The sequence below is a fragment of the Centroberyx gerrardi genome, chromosome 5 (assembly GCF_048128805.1).
Source record: "Centroberyx gerrardi isolate f3 chromosome 5, fCenGer3.hap1.cur.20231027, whole genome shotgun sequence".
NCBI classification, from domain to species: domain Eukaryota; kingdom Metazoa; phylum Chordata; class Actinopteri; order Beryciformes; family Berycidae; genus Centroberyx; species Centroberyx gerrardi.
This window is the reverse complement of record NC_136001.1, coordinates 36,630,609-36,653,735: the sequence shown is the minus strand read 5'-3', so window position 1 is coordinate 36,653,735 and position 23,127 is coordinate 36,630,609. Positions and strand designations below refer to the sequence as shown.

Sequence of the window (23,127 nt, the reverse complement as noted above, 5' to 3'; positions counted from 1 at the left end):
CACTGACACAGTACTGCAGTACTGCAGTGCAGACTGACAGTACTACACTGACACAGTACTGCAGTGCAGACTGACAGTACTACACTGACACAGTACTGCAGTGCTGCAGTACAGACTGACAGTACTACACTGACACAGTACTGCAGTACTGCAGTACAGACTGACAGTACTACACTGACACTGTGCTGCAGTGCAGACTGACAGTACTACACTGACACAGTACTGCAGTACTGCAGTACAGACTGACAGTACTACACTGACACAGTACTGCAGTACAGACTGACACAGTGCTGCAGTACAGACTGACAGTCTTATGATAAAGTATCAGATTATTATGATTACAGGCACTAATGGATATTAAGAACCAATTTAAATGTACACAAGTAAAAGCAAGATTATATCAATGTACACAATATATATATATACATACATAATATTGTATTACCATTTATGTTATAATTATAATATTTTTTATTATTGAGGTGTAGTGTAGTCATGTAAAAAGTTACTAAACCATTTAAACCAAAGTCTCTGACGGAACCACTTTGATCAGCCGGTAGATGTCACTGTCGTTCTGACGTCAAGAAAAACTGTCGTCCTGCGTCATCACGTCGGCTGTCGCGGTACTTGCGCCGACATTTCGTGATCCAGCAGAGAGAGAAGAGCGACCGGAGAGAAGAGAGCTGCTCGACTCGTTAATGAATAAAAGATCTGTGTGTTGACAGATTTCTCGGTAAGCATGCAGCGGCGCGGCGCTCACACCGGGCCGCGGGCCGGACTGCAGCCGCCGCTGGCGCGCTGCCGGCCGGCTGCTGCTCCGACACAAAGCGCTGCACACCAACACTGCTAGCTAGGTGGCTAACGGAGTTAGCCTGTTCTCTTATGCTAAACGGGCTCTATTCATTACTTAGACTGAAAACTAACTAGCTAGTTCTGACTGTTAGCGTCAGAAGTCGCCGTTGCTCTGGGCTGAAACCCGCCGTCTTGTTAATAAAGTGATGTGCTTTGTTAAAACCTTTAGCTTCCTAACGCTAGCTTTGTTTAAAATGGTGTCTGGTCTGCGGAGCTGCTAGTTGCCGTTAGCCAGCTAACTGTCTGCAGCTAACACTCCTGAGCCGAGGGATGCTGTCCATGCAGCAGGTTTCCAGAGTAGTTCAGGTGTTTCCGTCATTTTAACATTTAAAGGGGAATGCTGCTGAATTTGTGTTTTGAACTGAGTCTCCCTGCAGCGTCAGGTCGGTTCACGCCTGTCTCCGTGACCGGACGCAAGAGAACGTGTCCCGCCCCTATCGGTGACGTCACATCGATGTGCCTCTACCAGTTTAACAGTTGGTATGGGTGACTGGGTTTCTGTGTGGAACTGATAGTAAAAAAACAACCTGATTCTAGCTGTCAGTGTTTCATGCAGACTGGACTGTTCTATTAGAATAAATTGTGTGATTTGTTATTTAGGATGAAAGGATGAAACTGAGCGCTGTTCCTCTGTAACGCGGCGCTCGTCTGGTTTTGTTGTATTTTGATTTCTCTCTCGGTTTCAGGCTGTTTGAATCCATCGCTCTGTTCTCTCCCCGTCCCGCTGCTGTAGAGTTCTGTGGTTTTGGTTCATCGTTCTGCAGCTTCAGCGCCTCCTGGTCTGGGTTCTAGACTCTCTGGACACATGTCGTGTTTCTCTGATACTTGCTGTTCAGCGTTGTGATCCTGGTTTCCTCTCCTGCTGTGTGCTTTCTGCTCTTGCTGCCGGTGCGTCTTGGTTTGCCGGCTCGGCCCGAACCGATCTGCGTGGCTGCAGTTTCCCACTGGGTGACGGTTCACTGGGTGACGGTTCACTGGGTGACGGTTCACCGGCGGTTGTTGGATAGGATGAATTACTTGTCCTTGTTGAGCAGTTTTAGAAATCTCTTATTAAAAGTATCTGTTTACAAATCCTGTTACTAACACAGGAGAGTTTGGAGCAATTTGTGGAACTTGAAGTTTCTTTAGTTTTCACAGCAGCAGACTGTTGGATTGAGTATATTGCTGCTGGTCTACTGGATTTAGATCAATTTCCATACATTGTTGTGTTGATACACAGATGAGCCTCTGGAGCACTGGACTGGTTCTGTGAGTCTGGGTTGTAGCTGTGTTGGATGAACTGCCAATCAGATGTCAGTGTGGTGGAGCTGGGTTCACTGTGCTGAGGGTGATGACTGACATCATGATGATGATGATGATGATGATGACGTACTGGAGCCTGTACCAGGACTGGGACTTGTTGAGTCCCAGTCTGAGAAAGTTAGCGCTGTGTCGGAGGAAGAGGAGTTGGTTCTGAAGCAGAGGATTGTGGGTACGTGGCGTCCTGAGGCCGACACATGATGCTGCAGTATGTCCAGTGTGATGACAGTCCAGTTCAGTACGGCTGAAACCCCTTTTGTTTTTCTGCTGCTTTATTACTCCTTTTCTTCTTCTGCTGCTGCTCCTCGGTCTACCTGACAGACGTGGCGTTTGGCAGAATGATGGATAACATGTGCAGATGCCGCCCAGTACTCCTGACCCCAGTCGGCCTGAAGGGGGCGCTATAATTAAAGTTCAAAAGGCCGTAACTCCCACACTGTAAGCCCAGTTGACATGAAACTTGCCACACACATTCCCTTGTTTGCTCTACAAATCTGTCAACTGGACTAACAAAGTCTGCCACCATGGATTTTCCCCCCTGCAAATTTTCATTTTTCATTTTTCGACCTATCAACACCATTTTTGGGACAAATCCAGGCGGGGCCTTGATGCACCGGTGTTGTATAAACAGTCTAATTCGGACAATATGGCTGCTATTGACCAATGAAGTTGACAAAGGGCGTGGCCAAACACAGAATTGGCCCTAACTCGTGGTGGCTGGTCCAGGCAGTACAGAATGTGTTTCAGATGTTGAGCAGCGTTCAGGAAGCGTCTGTACGGTGTGTTTTAAAATCAACACATAGGGGGCGCCACAAATACCACAAATGTATATTTCAGAACTGGGTGGACCAGATGATACAATATTTGGTTCATCAAATCAAATCAGACTTTATTTGTAAAGCACATTTCATGCAAACAAATGCAGCTCAAAGTGCTTCACAACACAAATGCAATGGAAGAAAACAACCAGAAAAGAGGTCATAAAAAAATAAAAATAGACCATGTATTTAAGAGTATAATAAATCAGATCATTAAAACTAAAAATAAAAATAAGCAATGAATATAAGATTCAAATAAAAATATTAAAAATTACAGGGAAGCTAGGCTGAACAGGTATGTTTTAAGTTTTCGTTTAAAAACTCCACATTGGCGTGGCTTATGACTTCTATTTCGATATTTGATGCCGCGGGAAATATTGTGATACTCGATATTATCAAATATCAGCCCAAGCCTATATGACATGGAAAATGCAGAATGACTTATAACTCGAGGTGCGTTCTGTCACGTGAAATCTGTCCAACTCAGAAACTCGATCTCGAATGTGAATTCCACATTTCCTGTGAATCCATGGAAGCTGAGTGACTCCACATACCACATCGCATACATTTATTTCTGTTTAGTGTTTAATACAAAATAATTGCTGTGTGAAAACTGGAAATAGTTTGGAGGACGCCATTTTCAAAAGATAACAACCGAATGGGATTGATCGTTTACAACGGAAGTCCCTCCCACATTCACGCAAGGCATCATGGGAGTTAGGAATATGGTGGGCAGACCGGGAGCTGTGTGTGTAATCTCTAGAGAAGCTAAAAGTACATTTCACTGTTCTGTGGTTTGTCATTGTTTTTCCAGCGGCGGTTTATCAGTTCCTGAGGTTTACTATCTCTGTTTTACCTTCATCTTTGCCAACGTGTTGCATTAGTGACATCAGAGGCTTAAAACGCCAACGTCGCCTCACCGCCTCACCTCGTCTCCGGCGGCGACTGTTTCGTGTGACCGATGCTTGGCTCGGCCGCGGGTGTTCGGGCTGTCGGGTCTGAACCGGCTGATCCGCTGCCTGTTGTATTTCGTGGAGACGGTAGCGACCCGGCAGGTTGCCGGTCCCGTGGAGACGGTAGCGACCCGGCAGGTTGCCGGTCCCGTGGAGACGGTAGCGACCCGGCAGGTTGCCGGTCCCGTGTGCGGGACGGACCGTAAAGTTGGAGTTGCTTCTGTGCCGAGGCTGTCGGCCTGAAGCTTCGCTGAGTCAAACCGCTTCGCCGTCACCAAGAGGCTCGGAGGAGTCACTGTATGGCATCAATGTGTTGCTGTAGTTGCTCTCAGCTAGATAAGCCAACATATTGTCAAACATGTCAGCTGTCGTGGGTTTGAACCTTGGCGGCTCAGTTGGGCAACCTGTGTTCCCTCAGTGTTGCTACAGTGTTGCTGTTTCATGTTTGCATTCTGTTCAAATCTGCTGCTGTCGGCAATGCTGAGCTGACGACCTGTTGCTGATGTTGCTCTGGTTGACGACCTGTTGCTGATGTTGCTCTGGTTGACGACCTGTTGCTGATGTTGCTCTGGTTGACGACCTGTTGCTGATGTTGCTCTGGTTGACGACCTGTTGCTGATGTTGCTCTGGTTGACGACCTGTTGCTGATGTTGCTCTGGTTGACGACCTGTTGCTGATGTTGCTCTGGTTGACGACCTGTTGCTGATGTTGCTCTGGTTGACGACCTGTTGCTGATGTTGCTCTGGTTGACGACCTGTTGCTGATGTTGCTCTGGTTGATGACCTGTTGCTGATGTTGCTCTGGTTGACGACCTGTTGCTCTGGTTGACGACCTGTTGCTCTGGTTGACGACCTGTTGCTCTGGTTGACGACCTGTTGCTGATGTTATTCTGGTTGACGACCTGTTGCTGATGTTGCTCTGGTTGACGACCTGTTGCTGATGTTGCTCTGGTTGACGACCTGTTGCTCTGGTTGACGACCTGTTGCTCTGGTTGACGACCTGTTGCTGATGTTATTCTGGTTGACGACCTGTTGCTGATGTTGCTCTGGTTGACGACCTGTTGCTGATGTTGCTCTGGTTGACGACCTGTTGCTGATGTTGCTCTGGGTGACAACATGTTGCTAATCTTCTGGCTGACATGTTACTAATGTTCTGGTTGACATGTTGCTAACATAGTAGTTGACAGGTTGCTGATTTTCTGGTTGACATGTTGCTAATGTAGTAGTTGACATGTTGCTGATTTTCTGGTTGACATGTTGCTGATTTTCTGGTTGACATGTTGCTAATGTAGTAGTTGACATGTTGCTGATTTTCTGGTTGACATGTTGCTAATGTAGTAGTTGACATGTTGCTAATGTAGTAGTTGACATGTTGCTGATTTTCTGGTTGACATGTTGCTGATTTTCTGGTTGACATGTTGCTAATGTAGTAGTTGACATGTTGCTGATTTTCTGGTTGACATGTTGCTGATGTTCTGGTTGACATGTTGCTGATTTTCTGGTTGACATGTTGCTAATGTAGTAGTTGACATGTTGCTGATTTTCTGGTTGACATGTTGCTGATGTAGTAGTTGACATGTTGCTGATTTTCTGGCTGACATGTTGCTGATTTTCTGGCTGACATGTTGCTGATGTTCTGGTTGACATGTTGCTGATGTACAGGTTGGCACGTTGCTAATGATTTGGTTGACATGATGCTAATGTTCAGGTTGACATGTTGCTGATGTTATGGTTAACACGTTGCTAATGGTCTGCTTGACATGTTCCTAAAGTTCTGGTTGACATGTTGCTGATGTTATGATTGACATGTTGCTAATGTTCTAGTTGACAGGTTGCTGATGTTCTGGTTGACATGTTGCTGATGTTCTAGTTGACAGGTTGCTGATGTTCTGGTTGACATGTTGCTGATGTTCTAGTTGACATGTTGCTAATGTTCTGGTTGACATGTTGCCAATGTTGTAGTTGACATGTTGCTGATGTTCTAGTTGACATGTTGCTAATGTTCTAGTTGACAGGTTGCTGATGTTCTGGCTGACATGTTGCTGATGTTCTAGTTGACATGTTGCTAATGTTCTGGTTGACATGTTGCTGATGTTCTGGCTGACACGTTGCTAATGTTGTAGTTGACATGTTGCTAATGTTCTGGTTGACATGTTGCCAATGTTGTAGTTGACATGTTGCTGATGTTCTGGTTGACATGTTGCTGATGTTCTGGTTGACATGTTGCTGATGTTCTGGTTGACATGTTGCTAATGTTGTAGTTGACACGTTGCTAATGTTCTGGTTGACAGGTTGCTGATTTTCTGGTTGACAAGTTTCTGATGTTCTGGTTGACACGTTGCTGATGTTCTGGTTGACACGTTGCTGATGTTCTGGTTGACACGTTGCTGATGTGGTTGACATGTTGCTGAAGTGCTGCATTGCTGTGTCCTGGTTCTGGTTAGCAGAGGTCTGGTGTGGGAAACTACCAGCAACCAGCAACCAAACACTAAACTGTGAACTGTGAGCTCTGGTAGGGAGGAGCCGGTCTCTAACTTCTGGTTGGCTTCCACCAGTACACACATGAATAAATGGGAGGCTGGCTGGGTGACGGCCCGTCAGACTGTCAGGAAGCTGCTGGGTTTGTTTCTCCTCGCCATTTTAAAGTGTTTGTATGGAAAGTAGTTTTGTTCTAAGTCCTGTGACTCTTGAGTTTAGTTGGTTGTTGTTTGTTGAGGTTGAAGAACAGCAACAGGTTTGACTGCTGACTGAGAATGAAGTGAAATTAGACATAAAACCCAGTTCTGTTCTGTCCAGATGACTGAATATCTGCTGTCTGTGTGATGGATGAAGACCGATCAAACACAAGCTGCCAACTAAATCATCTGTCTGCTGTACACTAGGCTTGGGCCGATCGAATATCACTATAGTTTCCAATAGAAATATCGCCCCACGGCGATATTATTACTGATAGCTAGATAGAAATGTGATGTCATTCAGAAGAAATAAAATAAAACGCCCCCCAAAAAAACGACCTCCACCCCTACAAAAAGCGATAATGTCTATATTTTGGCGGGACAATATTACAATATTAAATTTTTAATATCGCCCAAGCCTACTGTACACACCAACACATCCAGCCACACGGTGCTTAATGAAAGCTAACATTAAATCTACTTTCAACATTTTAATATAAGATAGCACTTTATTAATCCCCTTGGGGAAATTCAGGTTATTTTAGTTCTGTTCTGTGAAAGGTTGAATTCTGTTAAAATTGTTTGAACAGGGAAAGTGTTTCTCTGACCTTTTCCCCAGGTTGTCCTGCAGAAACCTGTCTTCTGCCTGTCAGGCCGGTTCATCCTAACCGGTTTCCACCGGTTTGTCTCGGGTCGACAGACACTCGAACCCCTCCCGCTCACGCAGCTTCAGCCAGAAAGAAAATAGGGTACTGAGTTTCCCCCAATTTTGTAGAGTGAGGGTCAAAACGATAATTTTCGCCTATGATTTGGAGCAAGTTTAGGGGTCTAAAAGCGACACTGAGAAAGGTAGCAGCTCCACTATTTTTCTTATTTTACTTCTGGAGGTAGACTACAAGATTCTGGCAGTTTCAGCACTTGATTTTGTGATGTGTGCCTGTGGCAGCAGCCAAAAAACAGAAAAAACACATGAGTGAGAGATTTTCCTGAAAGTTTAAATATCAATCACATCAAAAGTATCAAAGATACCTCAATATCCTTTTCCTTCCTGGTTTAAAATAGAAATATCTCAGTGTCTCAGTATATGTTTTTGAGGGTCAGAAATACGCTACATTGGCAATGTGTGACAAACCAACACAGTAACTGTTGTGCAGAGGGCCGTAAATTGAATTAAGAACTGTTCCTCTCATGAAATCCACGGCTGGGGGCAGAAAGTCAGGTCACTCTCTCATGGACGGTTTGCAGGATCCTGCGCTTCGTCAGATGGCCTCTAGAGGGCGCGCCATGGGTCTGCACAGGATCTGTGCTTGTTTTGTGTTTGTTTTAAGGAAGGAAAAAGATACATTTCCAAATTTTATATTATTTTTACTTCAGAACCTGTTCTTTATGGACACAAAACACTAGCTTCCTAACTTCCTACCATGTGTCACACAGTTAGTTTTTGACCTTTGAAAAATTCTGGAGCTATATTCACAGGTCATTATCTAAGAGAAAAAAACACCCAGGTCCTTGCAAATGCATAGACACCAACATATTTTTATTTTAAACCAGGAAGTAGAAGGATATTGAGGTATCTTTGATAGATTTGGAGTGATTAACATCTAAACTCTTAAAAAAAACACTTGTGATGTTTTTTTTTTTTAGCTACTGTCATAGGCACACATCACAAAATCAAGTGCTGAAACTGCCAGAATCTTGTAGTCTACCTCCAGAAGTAAAATAAGAAAAATAGTGGAGCTGCTACCTTTCTCAGTGTCGCTTTTAGACCCCTAAACTTGCTCCAAATCATCGGCAAAAATTATCGTTTTGACCCTCTCTCTACAAAATTGGGGGAAACTCAGTAAATAATGATCAGTGAGCTTTAATATTTGGGCTTGCTTAATCATTTATGTATATCTTCCATCAGGAGAAAAATTATCAAAAAAAAAAAAGTTGGAGCTGGTGAAGTTTCTGAAATTTGGTTGATTTGACACGGAATGACCCAATATACACTACATTATACCATGAAGCTGTTCCTCAGTGTTTATTCTCATCAGCTGAGTCCTTTCAGTGTCTGTCATGTATGTGAATGCTAGCTTGGCGTTTCCCTCGCCCAGAGCTTCAGGTTCAGGTAACTGGCCTTGTGTTCGGCAGATTTCTGCCTCTGGAGGCTGTTGTGCTTTGAGACTCTTCAGCCTTTTTAAAACAACCTGAATCTACACCAGCTAACACCCGAAAACAGACTTAGCTTACAGGATAGCCTTCAAAATCAGTTTTGCACTGTGAAAGAAACTATTTTGAGGATGTTTAGCGCTGTTTAAATCACACCTGAATTTGCATCCCCCCTTTCCCCAAACACACCAATGGTTTCCAAAGCCTGGGTCAGGACCCAAAGGTGGGATGCAGGGAGTTTAAAATTAGTCCCTAAATTATTCTGGAGAAATTGAAATGTAAACACTGTGGGCTAAGCTTTTAGATTGGCTTACATATTGGCCTGTGAAGTCAGTTTGTGAGAACCTGGGTTTCCTGAGGAAACATTTGGAAGCCACTGGTCTTTCCCCTCTGCTCTGTCTGACGCTAGTGTTGCTCTCTCCCCAGGTTGTAGAGCCTGTTGTTTAGCGGTCAGTATGGCGGTAGTCATCAGGCTGCAGGGTCTGCCCATAGTGGCCGGCACCATGGACATCAGACACTTCTTCTCTGGCCTCACCATTCCTGACGGGGGCGTGCACATCGTGGGGGGCGAGCACGGCGAGGCCTTCATCGTCTTCGCCACCGACGAGGACGCCCGCCTGGGGATGATGCGTACGGGCGGGGCCATAAAGGGCTCCAAGGTGTCACTGTTGCTTAGCAGTAAGACAGAAATGCAGAACATGATTGAGCTGAGCCGCCGCAGGTTTGAGACCGGGGCGGGCGCCGTGGAGACGGCCGCACCTACAGCCGGGAACGCCAACCGGCAAGCAGGCCCTGCCCCTATACCCACCGTGGGCCAGCCGGGGGCAGGGGGGAGAAGCGGTAGCCACGGTAACCAGGGTTTCGGTAGCGTTCAGGCCTCCGTGACGGCGGCGAGCTCATCTCAGGAGCCGCAGGGCAACAAGGCGGTGGCCAGCCTGGCCAGCATGGTGCCCAGCTTCACCAACAGTTACAGCTCTGCCCCCACCATCACCACAGCCATGGCCTCACTCAACTCAGGCCCTCCACCCATCCCTCCCCTTCCCAGCATGCCCTCCATGCCCCCCATGCCCACGCTGCCCACCATGCCTGTTCCTCCTCCTGTCTCCTCCCTTCCCCCCATCCCCACCGTCTCCCCCCTCTCCCAAGGACCCCCAGTACCTCCGATGTCCCACCTCCCACACATGTCCTCCCTGCCTCCCTTCAACCCCTCCCTGCCTCCTCCTGCAGGTCTGGGCTCTGGCCTCCCTCTGGGAACCCCCAACCCCATGCTGTTCAACCCCCTCTCCCCCCTGGCCTCCCTCGGCCTCCAGGCCCACATGAAGGCTGCCGCTGCAGCCGCCACCGGAGGAGGAGCAGCCAGTCCAGACGAGCTGTTTGTCCTCCTGCAGAACCTCCCGTTCTCCTGCTCCGAGGTGGAGGTCAGGGAGTTTTTCCGGGGTCTGGGGGTGGAGGGTGTTCGCCTGCTGAGGGACGGTCAGGGCCGGCCAACTGGCAGGGCGATGGTCAAGTTCTTCTTGCCCCAGGACAGCTTTGAAGCGGTGAAACGGGGGGGTGGCATGATGGGTCAAAGGTTCATCGAGATCGCCCCGGCAACTGAGCGGCAATGGGCCAGCCTCAATGGCAGCGCAACAGGCCCCGCTCCTCACAACAGTAACAAACCAATCAACAGCAATGAATCACAGGACCAGCAGCATCGCCGTGGGAACGCTGGGGTGGGAGGCAGGGATCAGCGTGGGAGGTCGCGATCTCCTCACCGCCAGGAGTTCTGCATCTACCTGAAGGGCCTTCCCTACGAGGCTGAGAAGAAACAGATCCAGGAGTTCTTCAAGAACCTGGCCATCGTGGAAGACAGCATCTACATTGCCTACGGGCCCAACGGACGCGCCACAGGAGAAGGCTTCCTGGAGTTCAAGACCGAGCAGGACTACAAGACCGCTCTGGGTGCCCACATGCAGTACATGGGCAGTCGCTTCATCCAGGTCCACCCGATCAGCCGCAAGGGAATGCTGGAGAAGATTGACGGCATCCGAAAGCGTGCCGTGGCGCAGGGTGACGGCAAGAACCAGGATGGCTCGAAAGCTCCCAGGAACTGCGCTCACATCACCAACATCCCCTACAACGTCTCCAAGAAGGATGTCCGTGCCTTCCTGGAGGGGGTGGGGCTTTACGAGGACAGCCTGAAGGTTCTGACAGATAACCACGGCAACGGTTTGGGCCAAGCCATCTTCCAGCTGCGGACTGAGGAGGACGCCCGCAAGGCCGAGAGGCTGCACCGCCAGAAACTCAACGGCCGCGACGCCTTCGTCCACCTGGTCACCTTTGAGCAAATGAAGGAGATCGAGAGGAATCCTCCTCCACAAAACAAGAGGGGCCAGCGCAACCAGAACCAGAACCAGCAGAACCAGAACCAGAACCAGCACCAGCCTAGCCAGCCCAGCCCCCAGCAGCCCCAGATCAACCCGTTTGTTGGAATGAGTGGGGAGGAGTTTAACTTCCTTAGGAACACCATGGGGAACCTCAACAGCGCCCCCTTCGTCTCTCCGTTCTCAGCTCCGGGGAACGGGCTGGCGGGCCCCCCTCCTCTCCCTCCTCTGGCGGCAGGACTGGGGGAGGTGAGTCTGGGCGTGGCTCCTCCACTAGTAGCCGGTCTTCCTGGAGCTCCCATCCTGGAGCCGCCAGGTTTCCGCCCCGGAGCCACAGCAGGAGGTCCGTTCGGTCAGGACGGGTTGAGAGGCCTGGCGCCGTTCGACAACACCAACAGGAAAGGAGCAGGAGGACAGAACCGAGGAGGCGGAGCTAACAGCAGCCAGGGCCGTCCAGGGGGCGGGGCTAGCGGCGGACAGCAGGTCTTCGGCCCGGGAGCCGACGGCCTGCGGAACCAGCCGGCCCCCGGCGGACCCAGTAATCCCAGCAGTCAACGCAGTGCCGCCGGCCCGACGATCGTGAAGCTCCAGAACATGCCATTCACAGTGACGGTGGACGAGATCATGGACTTCTTCTACGGCTACCAGGTGCTGCCGGGCTCCGTCTGCCTCCAGTTCAGCGAGAAAGGCCTGCCGACCGGCGAGGCCATGGTGGCCTTCCAGAACCACGAGGAGGCCACCGCCGCCGTCATGGACCTCAATGACAGACCCATCGGAGCACGCAAGGTCAAAATCAGCCTGGGCTAGAGACCAACACCCAGAACAAAACAGACTGTAACCCCAACACAAATAAACTGTCCAGGGGAAATGGACCCAACATGAACCAACCCCTCTCAGCCTGTTACCAACCCAGTTTAGAGCTCACTCTCTCCACTGACTACCAATCATTACTGAAGCTTCTCCCCTTGTGTTTAGGTAAAGGCAGGTAAGCCCCTCCCCTGCAATCTGTCCAGGAGGAGAAATCTAACTAACTGATTCAAACTCTCATCTTTCCTTCAGTTCCACCACTGACTGGTAGCACAAATAAACTGCCATGATGATGATGATGATGATGATGGTCATTTCTGATTACTGTGGCAGGAGCGTTTGGCCTTTCCTATTGGCCTTGAGCAAATTGTTTCCATGACAACGCAGCTTTTTGTCCAATCATGTCCAGAGCTGGAGCATGCTGAAAGAATTCACCTGTTTAGTTGCTAAGGTAACGTGATGATGATAATGAGGCTGACAAGCATTGTTGCTATGGTACAAGCTTAAATTATGCTATATTGCTGTGGTAAAATCTACATGTTCTGTTGCTATGGTAAAATTTCTACATGCTCTGTTGCTATGGTAAAATTTCTACATGCTCTGTTGCTATGGTAAAATCTGTTCATGTTCTGTTGCTATGGTAAAATCTGTTCATGGTCTGTTGCTATGGTAAAATCTACATGCTCCTTTGCTATGGTAAACTTCTTACATGCTCTGTTGCTATGGTAAAACGTAGATGAAAAGCTTTGTTACCATGGTGAAATGTTTATGCTTTGTTGCTATGGTACAATGTTGATGAAAATCAATGTTGTCATGATCAAATGTTTATGCTTTGTTTGCCATGGTAAAATGTTGACATGCACCGTTGCTATGGAAAATGTTCACATGCCCCGTTGCTATGGTAAAAATAATACTGACGTCAAGCTCTGTTGCCACTGTAAAATGTTGACAATGCTCTGTTGCCATGGTAAAAGGTTGATTAAAAGCTGTTACCATGGTAAAATGGTGGCAGGCCCTGTTGCTATGGAAAATGTTGACATACCCTGTTGCCCTGGTAAAAAAAAGAAAAAAACCTGACATCAAGCTATGTTGCTATAGTAAAGTGTTGACAGTGCTGTGTTGCCACGGTAACATGTCGACCACAGTGCTCTGTTGCTATGCTGCGGATGGAGAAAGTGCTGACTCATGTTTTGCTGTAAATAATGACTCGGCCGCTGCAGTCTGTTTCTTCTGTCACATTAATGCTTCTGTTGCTCTGTTTGGACAACATGGACAACTGCTTCCTCTTCCAGTGTTGGACGCCACTGCACATGCTCAGTAGGGGTGTGGACTGTTGAGCTGTAATGATGAACCCTTTAGTGTCTTCTGTCACTACTCTAGTGTTTTAGTTTCGTAGCCTTTTGCTGTCTGTATGAGATGAACTGTCTATACGTTTGATAATGTTTGATGCTGATTAGGATTTTCTGTCAGTGTGTACATACAACCATACATGATGTCATGGAGTCTCCTTTGCTTTGGCTAATAAAAGGACATTCCTGATGCAAACGCCCTCTCTTCCGCTATCCGCTCTCTTCTGGTCTGTCTGCTCCTTTCTCACTGTGTCTGATTATAGAAAAAATTGTGATTTATGGAATAGTTGACTTACTGAGTAATTTGTTTCTCTTATGTAAAAGAAGAGGATTGGTCCTGTGTGGACTAGACCTACGTGTCGACATCTTCAGTGCAACAACATGTGGTATTTATTATGTGGAGAACCATCCAGTCCTGTTAGGTGGTAAATGTTTCTACCTGCTGAAGTCTTATCAGACAGTTTCCGCCTCACAATGGGATCTGATGGTCTGTAGAATAACAAATCCTCCGGTAGGATTTGGCTGGAAATCTTTTTTGCTGCTTCAGGCTCGGTTAGGTTGGATGGGTTGCATGTCTTTTAATAACTCCATGTTGCTTATCTTCCAGTCTAAAGTGAAGTGAAGTCCAGCATGCTGGACTGTTACCACACTGGTCAGGCAGTTTCACCAGGAATATCTCCCAACATCAGATACCACTGAGGCTAATGACCAGGCTAGCATGGATGTTAACAGACTAACATGGAGGCTCTATAGCTTACTGTGTATGGCCAAGCATGTATTATAAAGTATGATAAACTGGTTTCCACTGAATGCCAATGGGAATATGTGAACCCAACCAGCAGGGGGCGCCAGTTGAAGGCAGCTAGTCAAGTTTTATGCCATAATGAGTTTTTTCTGAGCGTTTCATTTCTGAAGAGGAACTGTCAGCTATCAGGAAACCGTTAACCACCAGACAGGTTCACTGACACACTCTGATACACACTGACACTGTGGACTGCTTGTGCATGTCATGTTGAGGTGTGTGTGTGTGAGAGAGAGATGGCCTTAATAAAGCTCAGTGAAACACCACCTGGACAAAAGATTGTTGATGAAGACACTGTGTGTGTGTGTGTGTGTGTGTGTGTGTGTGTGTGTCCTCCTGTTGACGGTACACTGGATGTGTAGAGGACAGAAAGAGATACACAGTTTGAATAAAAATAAAAATTAGACAACAGACTGAGCTGATGCTGAGGATGCACGCCTGTTGAAGTGTGTGTGTGTGTGTGTGTGTGGCTCATCTCCCTCCTGCTGTCAGTCCAAACTACCTGACACTGAGCCATGACATGTCAATCATTCATCCTGCTGGAATTCCCCCTTCCAGCTGACCAATACACAAACAGCCAGGAGGCGGGACCAGCAGGTGAGTACAGGACACATTCATGCTGCATTCAGGTCACATGAGAAATACTGTAAATATTAGCTTCCTGCTAGAAAATACTGTTCACCTCCGCTAACTGGCAGAAGGAATCCTAGAGCTGGTAGACAGTAGCCAGTAGAATGTAGCCTCTAGCTGGTAGCCAGTAGATGGTAGACGGCAGATGATACATGGTACATGGTAGATGGTAGCCTTTATACTGTAGATGGTAGCCGTAGATGGTAGACGGCAGATGATACATGGTACATGGTAGATGGTAGCCTTTATACTGTAGATGGTAGCCTGTAAATGGTAGACGGCAGATGATACATGGTACATGGTAGATGGTAGCCTTTATACTGTAGATGGTAGCTGGTAGATGGTAGACAGTAGCCTGTAGATGGTAGATGGTAGCCTGCAGATGGTAGCCGGTAGATGGTAGACAGTAGCCGGTAGATGGTAGACGGTAGCCTGCAGATGGTAGCCGGTAGATGGTAGCCTGTAGCCGGTAGATGGTCGACGGTAGCCTGCAGATGGTAGCCGGTAGATGGTAGCCTGTAGCCGGTAGATGGTCGACGGTAGCCTGCAGATGGTAGACGGTAGACGGTAGATGGTAGACAGTAGCCTGTAGACGGTAGATGGTAGACGGTAGCCTGCAGATGGTAGATGGTAGACAGTAGCCTGTAGATGGTAGCCGGTAGATGGTAGACGGTAGCCTGCAGATGGTAGATGGTAGACAGTAGCCTGTAGATGGTAGCCGGTAGATGGTAGACGGTAGCCTGCAGATGGTAGACGGTAGCCTGCAGATGGTAGATGGTAGACGGTAGATGGTAGCCGGTAGATGGTAGACGGTAGCCTGCAGATGGTAGACGGTAGCCTGCAGATGGTAGACAGTAGCCTGCAGATGGTAGCCGGTAGATGGTAGATGGTAGACGGTAGCCTGTAGACGGTAGCCTGCAGATGGTAGACGGTAGCCTGCAGATGGTAGACAGTAGCCTGCAGATGGTAGCCGGTAGATGGTAGATGGTAGACGGTAGCCTGTAGACGGTAGCCTGTAGATGGTAGACGGTAGCCGGTAGATGGTAGCCTGTAGATGGTAGACGGTAGCCTGTAGACGGTAGCCTGTAGATGGTAGACGGTAGCCGGTAGATGGTAGACGGTAGATGGTAGACGGTAGATGGTAGACGGTAGATGGTAGACAGTAGCCTGCAGATGGTAGATGGTAGACAGTAGCCTGTAGATGGTAGCCGGTAGATGGTAGACGGTAGCCTGCAGATGGTAGACGGTAGCCTGCAGATGGTAGACAGTAGCCTGCAGATGGTAGCCGGTAGATGGTAGACAGTAGCCGGTAGATGGTAGACAGTAGCCGGTAGATGGTAGACGATAGCCTGTAGATGGTAGACGGTAGCCGGTAGATGGTAGCCTGTAGATGGTAGACGGTAGCCTGTAGACGGTAGCCTGTAGATGGTAGACGGTAGCCTGCAGATGGTAGACGGTAGCCTGCAGATGGTAGACGGTAGCCTGCAGATGGTAGACGGTAGCCTGCAGATGGTAGCCGGTAGATGGTAGACAGTAGCCGGTAGATGGTAGACGGTAGCCTGTAGATGGTAGACGGTAGCCGGTAGATGGTAGACGGTAGCCTGCAGATGGTAGACGGTAGCCTGCAGATGGTAGACGGTAGCCTGCAGATGGTAGCCGGTAGATGGTAGACAGTAGCCGGTAGATGGTAGACGGTAGCCTGTAGATGGTAGACGGTAGCCGGTAGATGGTAGACGGTAGCCTGCAGATGGTAGCCGGTAGATGGTAGACAGTAGCCGGTAGATGGTAGACGGTAGCCTGTAGATGGTAGACGGTAGCCTGTAGATGGTAGACGGTAGCCTGCAGATGGTAGACGGTAGCCTGCAGATGGTAGACGGTAGCCTGCAGATGGTAGCCGGTAGATGGTAGAAGGTAGCCTGTAGATGGTAGACGGTAGCCGGTAGATGGTAGACGGTAGCCTGCAGATGGTAGCCGGTAGATGGTAGACGGTAGCCGGTAGATGGTAGACGGTAGCCTGTAGATGGTAGACGGTAGCCTGTAGATGGTAGACGGTAGCCTGCAGATGGTAGACGGTAGCCTGCAGATGGTAGACGGTAGCCTGCAGATGGTAGACGGTAGCCTGCAGATGGTAGACGGTAGCCTGCAGATGGTAGCCGGTAGATGGTAGACGGTAGCCTGTAGATGGTAGACGGTAGCCTGTAGATGGTAGACGGTAGCCTGTAGATGGTAGACGGTAGCCCGTAGATGGTAGACGGTAGACGGTAGCCTGCAGATGGTAGACGGTAGCCTGCAGATGGTAGACGGTAGACGGTAGCCTGCAGATGGTAGACGGTAGCCTGCAGATGGTAGCCGGTAGATGGTAGACAGTAGCCGGTAGATGGTAGACGGTAGCCTGTAGATGGTAGACGGTAGCCGGTAGATGGTAGACGGTAGCCTGCAGATGGTAGACGGTAGCCTGCAGATGGTAGCCGGTAGATGGTAGACGGTAGCCTGTAGATGGTAGACGGTAGCCGGTAGATGGTAGACGGTAGCTGGTAGGTGGTAGATGGTAGCCTGTAGATGGTAGACGGTAGCCTGTAGATGGTAGACGGTAGCCCGTAGATGGTAGATGGTAGACGGTAGCCTGCAGATGGTAGACGGTAGCCTGCAGATGGTAGACGGTAGACGGTAGCCTGCAGATGGTAGACGGTAGCCTGCAGATGGTAGACGGTAGCCTGCAGATGGTAGACGGTAGCCGGTAGATGGTAGCCTGCAGATGGTAGACGGTAGCCTGCAGATGGTAGACGGTAGCCTGCAGATGGTAGACGGTAGCCTGCAGATGGTAGACGGTAGCCTGCAGATGGTAGACGGTAGCCGGTAGATGGTAGCCTGCAGATGGTAGACGGTAGCCTGCAGATGGTAGACGGTAGCCTGCAGATGGTAGACGGTAGCCTGCAGATGGTAGACGGTAGCCTGCAGATGGTAGACGGTAGCCTGCAGATGGTAGACGGTAGCCGGTAGATGGTAGATGGTAGACGGTAGCCTGCAGATGGTAGACGGTAGCCCGCAGATGGTAGATGGTAGACGGTAGCCTGCAGATGGTAGACGGTAGCCTGCAGATGGTAGACGGTAGCCTGCAGATGGTAGACGGTAGCCGGTAGATGGTAGACAGTAGACGGTAGACAGTAGCCTGCAGATGGTAGACAGTAGCCTGCAGATGGTAGACGGTAGCCTGTAGATGGTAGATGGTAGACGGTAGCCTGCAGATGGTAGACGGTAGCCTGTAGATGGTAGACGGTAGCCGGTAGACGGTAGCCTGCAGATGGTAGACGGTAGCCTGTAGATGGTAGACGGTAGCCTGCAGATGGTAGACGGTAGCCTGCAGATGGTAGACGGTAGCCGGTAGATGGTAGACGGTAGCCTGAAGATGGTAGACGGTAGCCTGAAGATGGTAGACGGTAGCCTGAAGATGGTAGACGGTAGCCTGAAGATGGTAGACGGTAGCCGGTAGATGGTAGACGGTAGCCGGTAGATGGTAGACGGTAGCCTGCAGATGGTAGACGGTAGCCTGCAGATGGTAGCCGGTAGACAGTAGATGGTAGCCGGTAGATGGTAGACGGTAGCCTGCAGATGGTAGCCGGTAGATGGTAGACGGTAGCCTGCAGATGGTAGACGGTAGCCTGCAGATGGTAGACGGTAGCCTGCAGATGGTAGACGGTAGCCTGCAGATGGTAGACGGTAGCCTGCAGATGGTAGCCGGTAGATGGTAGACGGTAGCCTGCAGATGGTAGCCGGTAGATGGTAGACGGTAGCCTGCAGATGGTAGACGGTAGCCTGCAGATGGTAGCCGGTAGATGGTAGACGGTAGCCGGTAGATGGTAGACGGTAGCCTGCAGATGGTAGACGGTAGCCTGCAGATGGTAGACGGTAGCCTGCAGATGGTAGACGGTAGCCTGCAGATGGTAGACGGTAGCCTGCAGATGGTAGACAGTAGCCTGCAGATGGTAGCCGGTAGATGATACATGTTAGATAGTACATGGTAGATGGTAGCCAGTTGGTAGCCTGTAGCTGGTAAATAGTAACTGGATGATCGTAGTCTAGAGACGGTAGGTAGAAAAAGAATAATAAGTATGCAAGATAGTAAGAGTGTGCTCTGCCTACGGCAAGCACACTAATTGATGTTAGCTGGAGTTGGTAAGTTCATGTGCGGCTGCTGTTTCTGTCAGAACTAACCTGGGGAAGTAAAGTAAATTAAGGCGTACTGAAATTATCCAGATGCTCGTAGGAAACACGCCGACCCTGTGTTCACACTGATCAACCTGGCTGATGGTTGCTGTATTCTGACTCTGTTCTGCTCTGGTATTGACTTTCAGAACATCGTTTTGATGAGTTAACATGAGTTAACTTGCCTTCAAACATAGCTTGAAGGCAAGTTCTTATTTCATAGCATGAATGGAAAATAAACAAAAAAACCTCATTGAAACTCCTTCAGATCTTCCCAAATATGGCTCAGCCATTCTCCAAGCTTTGTTTCTGAGACTTTTATTACATTTGTCTTTCAAATAAAAGTTGTAGAGAGCTGGGAAGCTTTGAATGGCTGGAATCAACTTCTCCATTTTTAACTATTGTTCATGAAACTAAATCACATCAGTAGGGAAACAAGAAAGCACAAATCTGATTGTCTGTTGATGGCAGATGAAGAAACGTTCAGCCGAGGCGACGAGCTTGTTGAGTTTCCCTGGTCGCTCAGACTCTGGTGACTTGCTGATGGTGTTGCTCAGTGTGAACACATGGTGTTGAAATAAAGATATACAGTAGATCTGTAAGCTGTAGTGTGTTTAGTGGTGGTCAGCGCATACAGGATACAGAAGCTGTGTATCTAAACAGTATGCACACACACACACACACACACACACACACACACACACACACACACACACACACCACACACACCACACACACCAGAGACACGGGTAACAATGTAATTTTGGGTTGAACTATTCCTTTTAAACATCCAGGTGTTGGATGTGTCCTCATCCTACTTTAATAGAAGAAGGTCAACATACAGTCAGTCTGTCTGTATACAGTCAGTCAGTCTGTCTGTATACAGTCAGTCAGTCTGTCTGTATACAGTCAGTCAGTCAGTCAGTCAGTCAGTCTGTATACAGTCAGTCAGTCAGTCTGTATACAGTCAGTCAGTCTGTCTGTATACAGTCAGTCAGTCAGTCTGTATACAGTCAGTCAGTCTACATATTTCCAGTTGACAGTCTACACACATGCTGCCAGGAGGAGGAGGAGGATGATGATGAAGACAATTAAATCAAGCGATCACTGAGCTATGGCTCAGTTCCTACAGATGGAGGTGTTTGTGTGTGTTTTATAGATGTAGATACCATATACTGTTGTCAGTAGCACATTGGAAGAACATATTTTCAAAATGTCCACAAAACATTTCATATCAATGACATCCACATGTAAAAATACATTTTTAGCTTATAACATAACTTTTGTATAATTTTGAAGTTCTGTAAAGATGTTGAAGTGTGTGTGAAATGTGTGTGTTTGCATAATGGGAGAATATTAGTTGTGACTGAAATGTGTGTGTGGCTTCCAAATATCTACAGTACTGTTGTAGTTGCTGGTAACTAGAGCAACTAGGGCAACCAGGGCAACTAGAGGGATCTCTGTAGTTTCTGCTCTCTTGGTTTAAATCTTCTGTTTCTGTTGAGTCCTGAAGCCGTTTAGATGCAACATAACTCTCTCTCTCTGAAGTGAGTTGAATGTAAATGTATTCGTTGTTTTCCCTGGCTCCCCTCTGACTGTTTTCTGACTGTTTTCTGACTGTTTCTGACTGTCTACATGCTGCAGGCTGTTTCTCTCTCAGGTCTCCACTGATAGATTCTTCTCAGTGAGACTGCAGGTTAAATAAAACACTGAACTGTGTGATTACAGTTAGTTTATAACGCGTGTGGACAGCAGCCGGGTGAAACACAGTAGAAGCACTTCTGTTGTCTTTAATGTCGCTGGACAGGAAGCTGCAGGAAGTTGTTTTCTGTTATGTAAACCGTCAGTCCGCTCACTTCCTGGTCAGCAGCCAGGGGGCGTGACTGACGGCCGTGCGGTCCAATAGGAAACGCTCCTCCGCGGCTGTTTGTCCAATGAGAGCAGAGCCGCTCCTTCAGCCGAACGGCGGATCAGTCCGATAGAGCCGCTGCTACCGCGATAAAGAGCAGGTTGTTCTCTGTTAGAACGCTGTTAGAACGCTGTTAGAACGCTGTTAGAACGCTGTTAGAACGCTGTTAGAACTCTGTTAGAACGCTGTTAGAACGCTGTTAGAACGCTGTTAGAACTCTGTTAGAACGCTGTTAGAACGCTGTTAGAACTCTGCTTGTTTTCCACCGGACTCGCTGTTTCCTCTCTGTGGTTTGGAAAGAGAAAGGCAGAGCGGCTCAGATAAGGTAATGTGTGTGTGTGTGTGTGTGTGTGTGTGTGTGTGTGTGTGTGTGTGTGTGTGTGTGTGGTAAAAGGGAGGATTAGTTTCAGTTTGGATGAAAGTCTTGCTGACTGTTCTTTACAAAATCAACATATTTTTAATTCTTCTTCTCTCTGCCACTTCAGTCTGACCGCAGACCACACCCCTCTCTCTCTCTCTCTCTCTCCCTCTCTCTCTCTCTCTCTCTCTCTCTCTCTCTCTAAAGGCTGTAGTTATTGCTCGACTATAAGGAAAACTGTAACAGTAAAAAGATGCAACCATAGCTATAAAACATCCAAAACGATAGCTATAACTATATTTTTGGATCGATCTCAAAGCTAAAACATTTTCAACCAATCAAACTGAAGTTGTAAGAAAGAAGGGGGCGGAGCTTCATCTGCCGAGGAACTGATCACAGATGTCGTAGTTTCAGTTGTCTTTATAGTTGTAGATGTTCATGTTGGAGAACAGGCTGGTTCTGTGTTCTGAAAGACATGTCGTCTTTCTGGGTGTTTTGACTCTCCTGATGGAAACAGGTTTTACTCGTTTTGCTGCAGCAGTGCCTGATGGGTAACTGTCAGGATTCACTTTCATTCAGTTTAACTAATTAAATTCAACTTTTCACTGAACTACATTTATCTGCAAAGCTGATCCTGATCCTGATCCTGATCCTGATCCTGATCCTGATCCTGAGCCAGAGTCCACAGAGCAGGAGCTTATCTGACTTATTTAGTCAAAGTCAGTCTGATATCCTGTCTGTCTGTCTGTCTGTCTGCCTGTCTCTCTCCCTGTCTGTCTGTCTGTCTGTCTGCCTGTCTCTCTCCCTGTCTGTCTGCCTGTCTCTCTCCCTGTCTGTCTCCCTGTCTGTCTGCCTGTCTGTCTGTCTGCCTGTCTCTCTCCCTGTCTGTCTGTCTGCCTGTCTGTCTGTCTGTCTGTCTGTCTGTCTGCCTGTCTCTCTCCCTGTCTGTCTGTCTGTCTGTCTGTCTGTCTGCCTGTCTGTCTGTCTGTCTGTCTGTCTACCTGTCTGTCTGTCTGCCTGTCTCTCTCCCTGTCTGTCTGTCTGTCTGTCTGTCTGCCTGTCTCTCTCCCTGTCTGTCTGTCTGTCTGCCTGTCTCTCTCCCTGTCTGTCTGTCTGTCTGTCTGTCTGTCTGTCTGTCTGTCTGTCTGTCTGCCTGTCTCTCTCCCTGTCTGTCTGTCTCTCTGTCTGTCTGTCTGCCTGTCTGCCTGTCTGTCTGTCTGTCTACCTGTCTGTCTGTCTGCCTGTCTCTCTCCCTGTCTGTATGTCTGTCTGTCTGTCTGTCTGTCTGTCTGCCTGTCTCTCTCCCTGTCTGTCTGTCTGTCTGTCTGTCTGTCTGTCTGTCTGTCTGTCTGTCTGCCTGTCTGTCTGTCTGCCTGTCTCTCTCCCTGTCTGCCTGTCTGTCTGCTCATCTCTCTCTGGTGGTTTCTCCTCAGTCTGGATCAGTTTACTGGATCATAGGATAGAAAGTGGATGTTGGTGTTGAGCTGCTCAGTTTTATCTCGCTGCCATGTGATGCTGCTGTGAGCCAGATCCTAATCACAGTGTCTGTCTGTCTCTCTCCCTGTCTGTCTGCCTGTCTGTCTCTCTCCCTGTCTGTCTGTCTGCCTGTCTCTCTCCCTGTCTGTCTGTCTGTCTGCCTGTCTCTCTCCCTGTCTGTCTGTCTGTCTGTCTGTCTGTCTCTCTCCCTGTCTGTCTGCCTGTCTGTCTGTCTGCCTGTCTGTCTGTCAGATGGCAGACTGTGTCTCGAAGGTGGAGCTGTCTGTCTCCTGCTCTGATCTGCTGGATAAAGATGTTGGATCCAAGTCTGATCCTCTGTGTGTCCTGCTGCTGAAGACTGGAGACAGCTGGACCGAGGTGAGGGGGGGGGGGGTAACATATAACAACAGTCACATTAACATCTCTCTCTCTCTCTCTCTCTCTCTCCCTCTCTCTCTCTCTCTCTCTCTCTTTCTCTCTCTC

The 23,127-nt window shown here is 48.4% G+C and overlaps 1 protein-coding gene across 3 annotated transcripts; it reads left to right on the top strand.

The window, feature by feature from the left end:
- Nucleotides 1–642: 642 nt before the first annotated feature.
- Nucleotides 643–23,025, top strand: rbm12 (RNA binding motif protein 12). Of its 3 annotated transcripts, none has more exons than XR_013504893.1 (2): nt 643–733; nt 22,897–23,019. XR_013504893.1 is itself a non-coding variant. In XM_071899429.2 (2 exons), exon 2 carries the CDS (start codon nt 9,203–9,205, stop codon nt 11,915–11,917), a length of 2,715 nt encoding a protein of 904 aa, XP_071755530.2. In that variant the 5' UTR covers nt 643–733; nt 9,174–9,202; the 3' UTR covers nt 11,918–12,944. The 3 variants fall into 3 exon arrangements, 1 of the variants encoding a protein (XP_071755530.2); XM_071899429.2 differs by lacking the exon at nt 22,897–23,019 and adding an exon at nt 9,174–12,944; XR_013504894.1 differs by lacking the exon at nt 643–733 and adding an exon at nt 20,901–21,135 and having other exon boundaries at nt 22,897–23,025.
- The last annotated feature ends 102 nt before the right edge of the window (nt 23,026–23,127 follow it).

Bases quoted from the DNA above. Each gene is read 5' to 3' on its own strand.
- rbm12 (XM_071899429.2), top strand. From the start codon at position 9,203: ATGGCGGTAGTCATCAGGCTGCAGGGTCTGCCCATAGTGGCCGGCACC.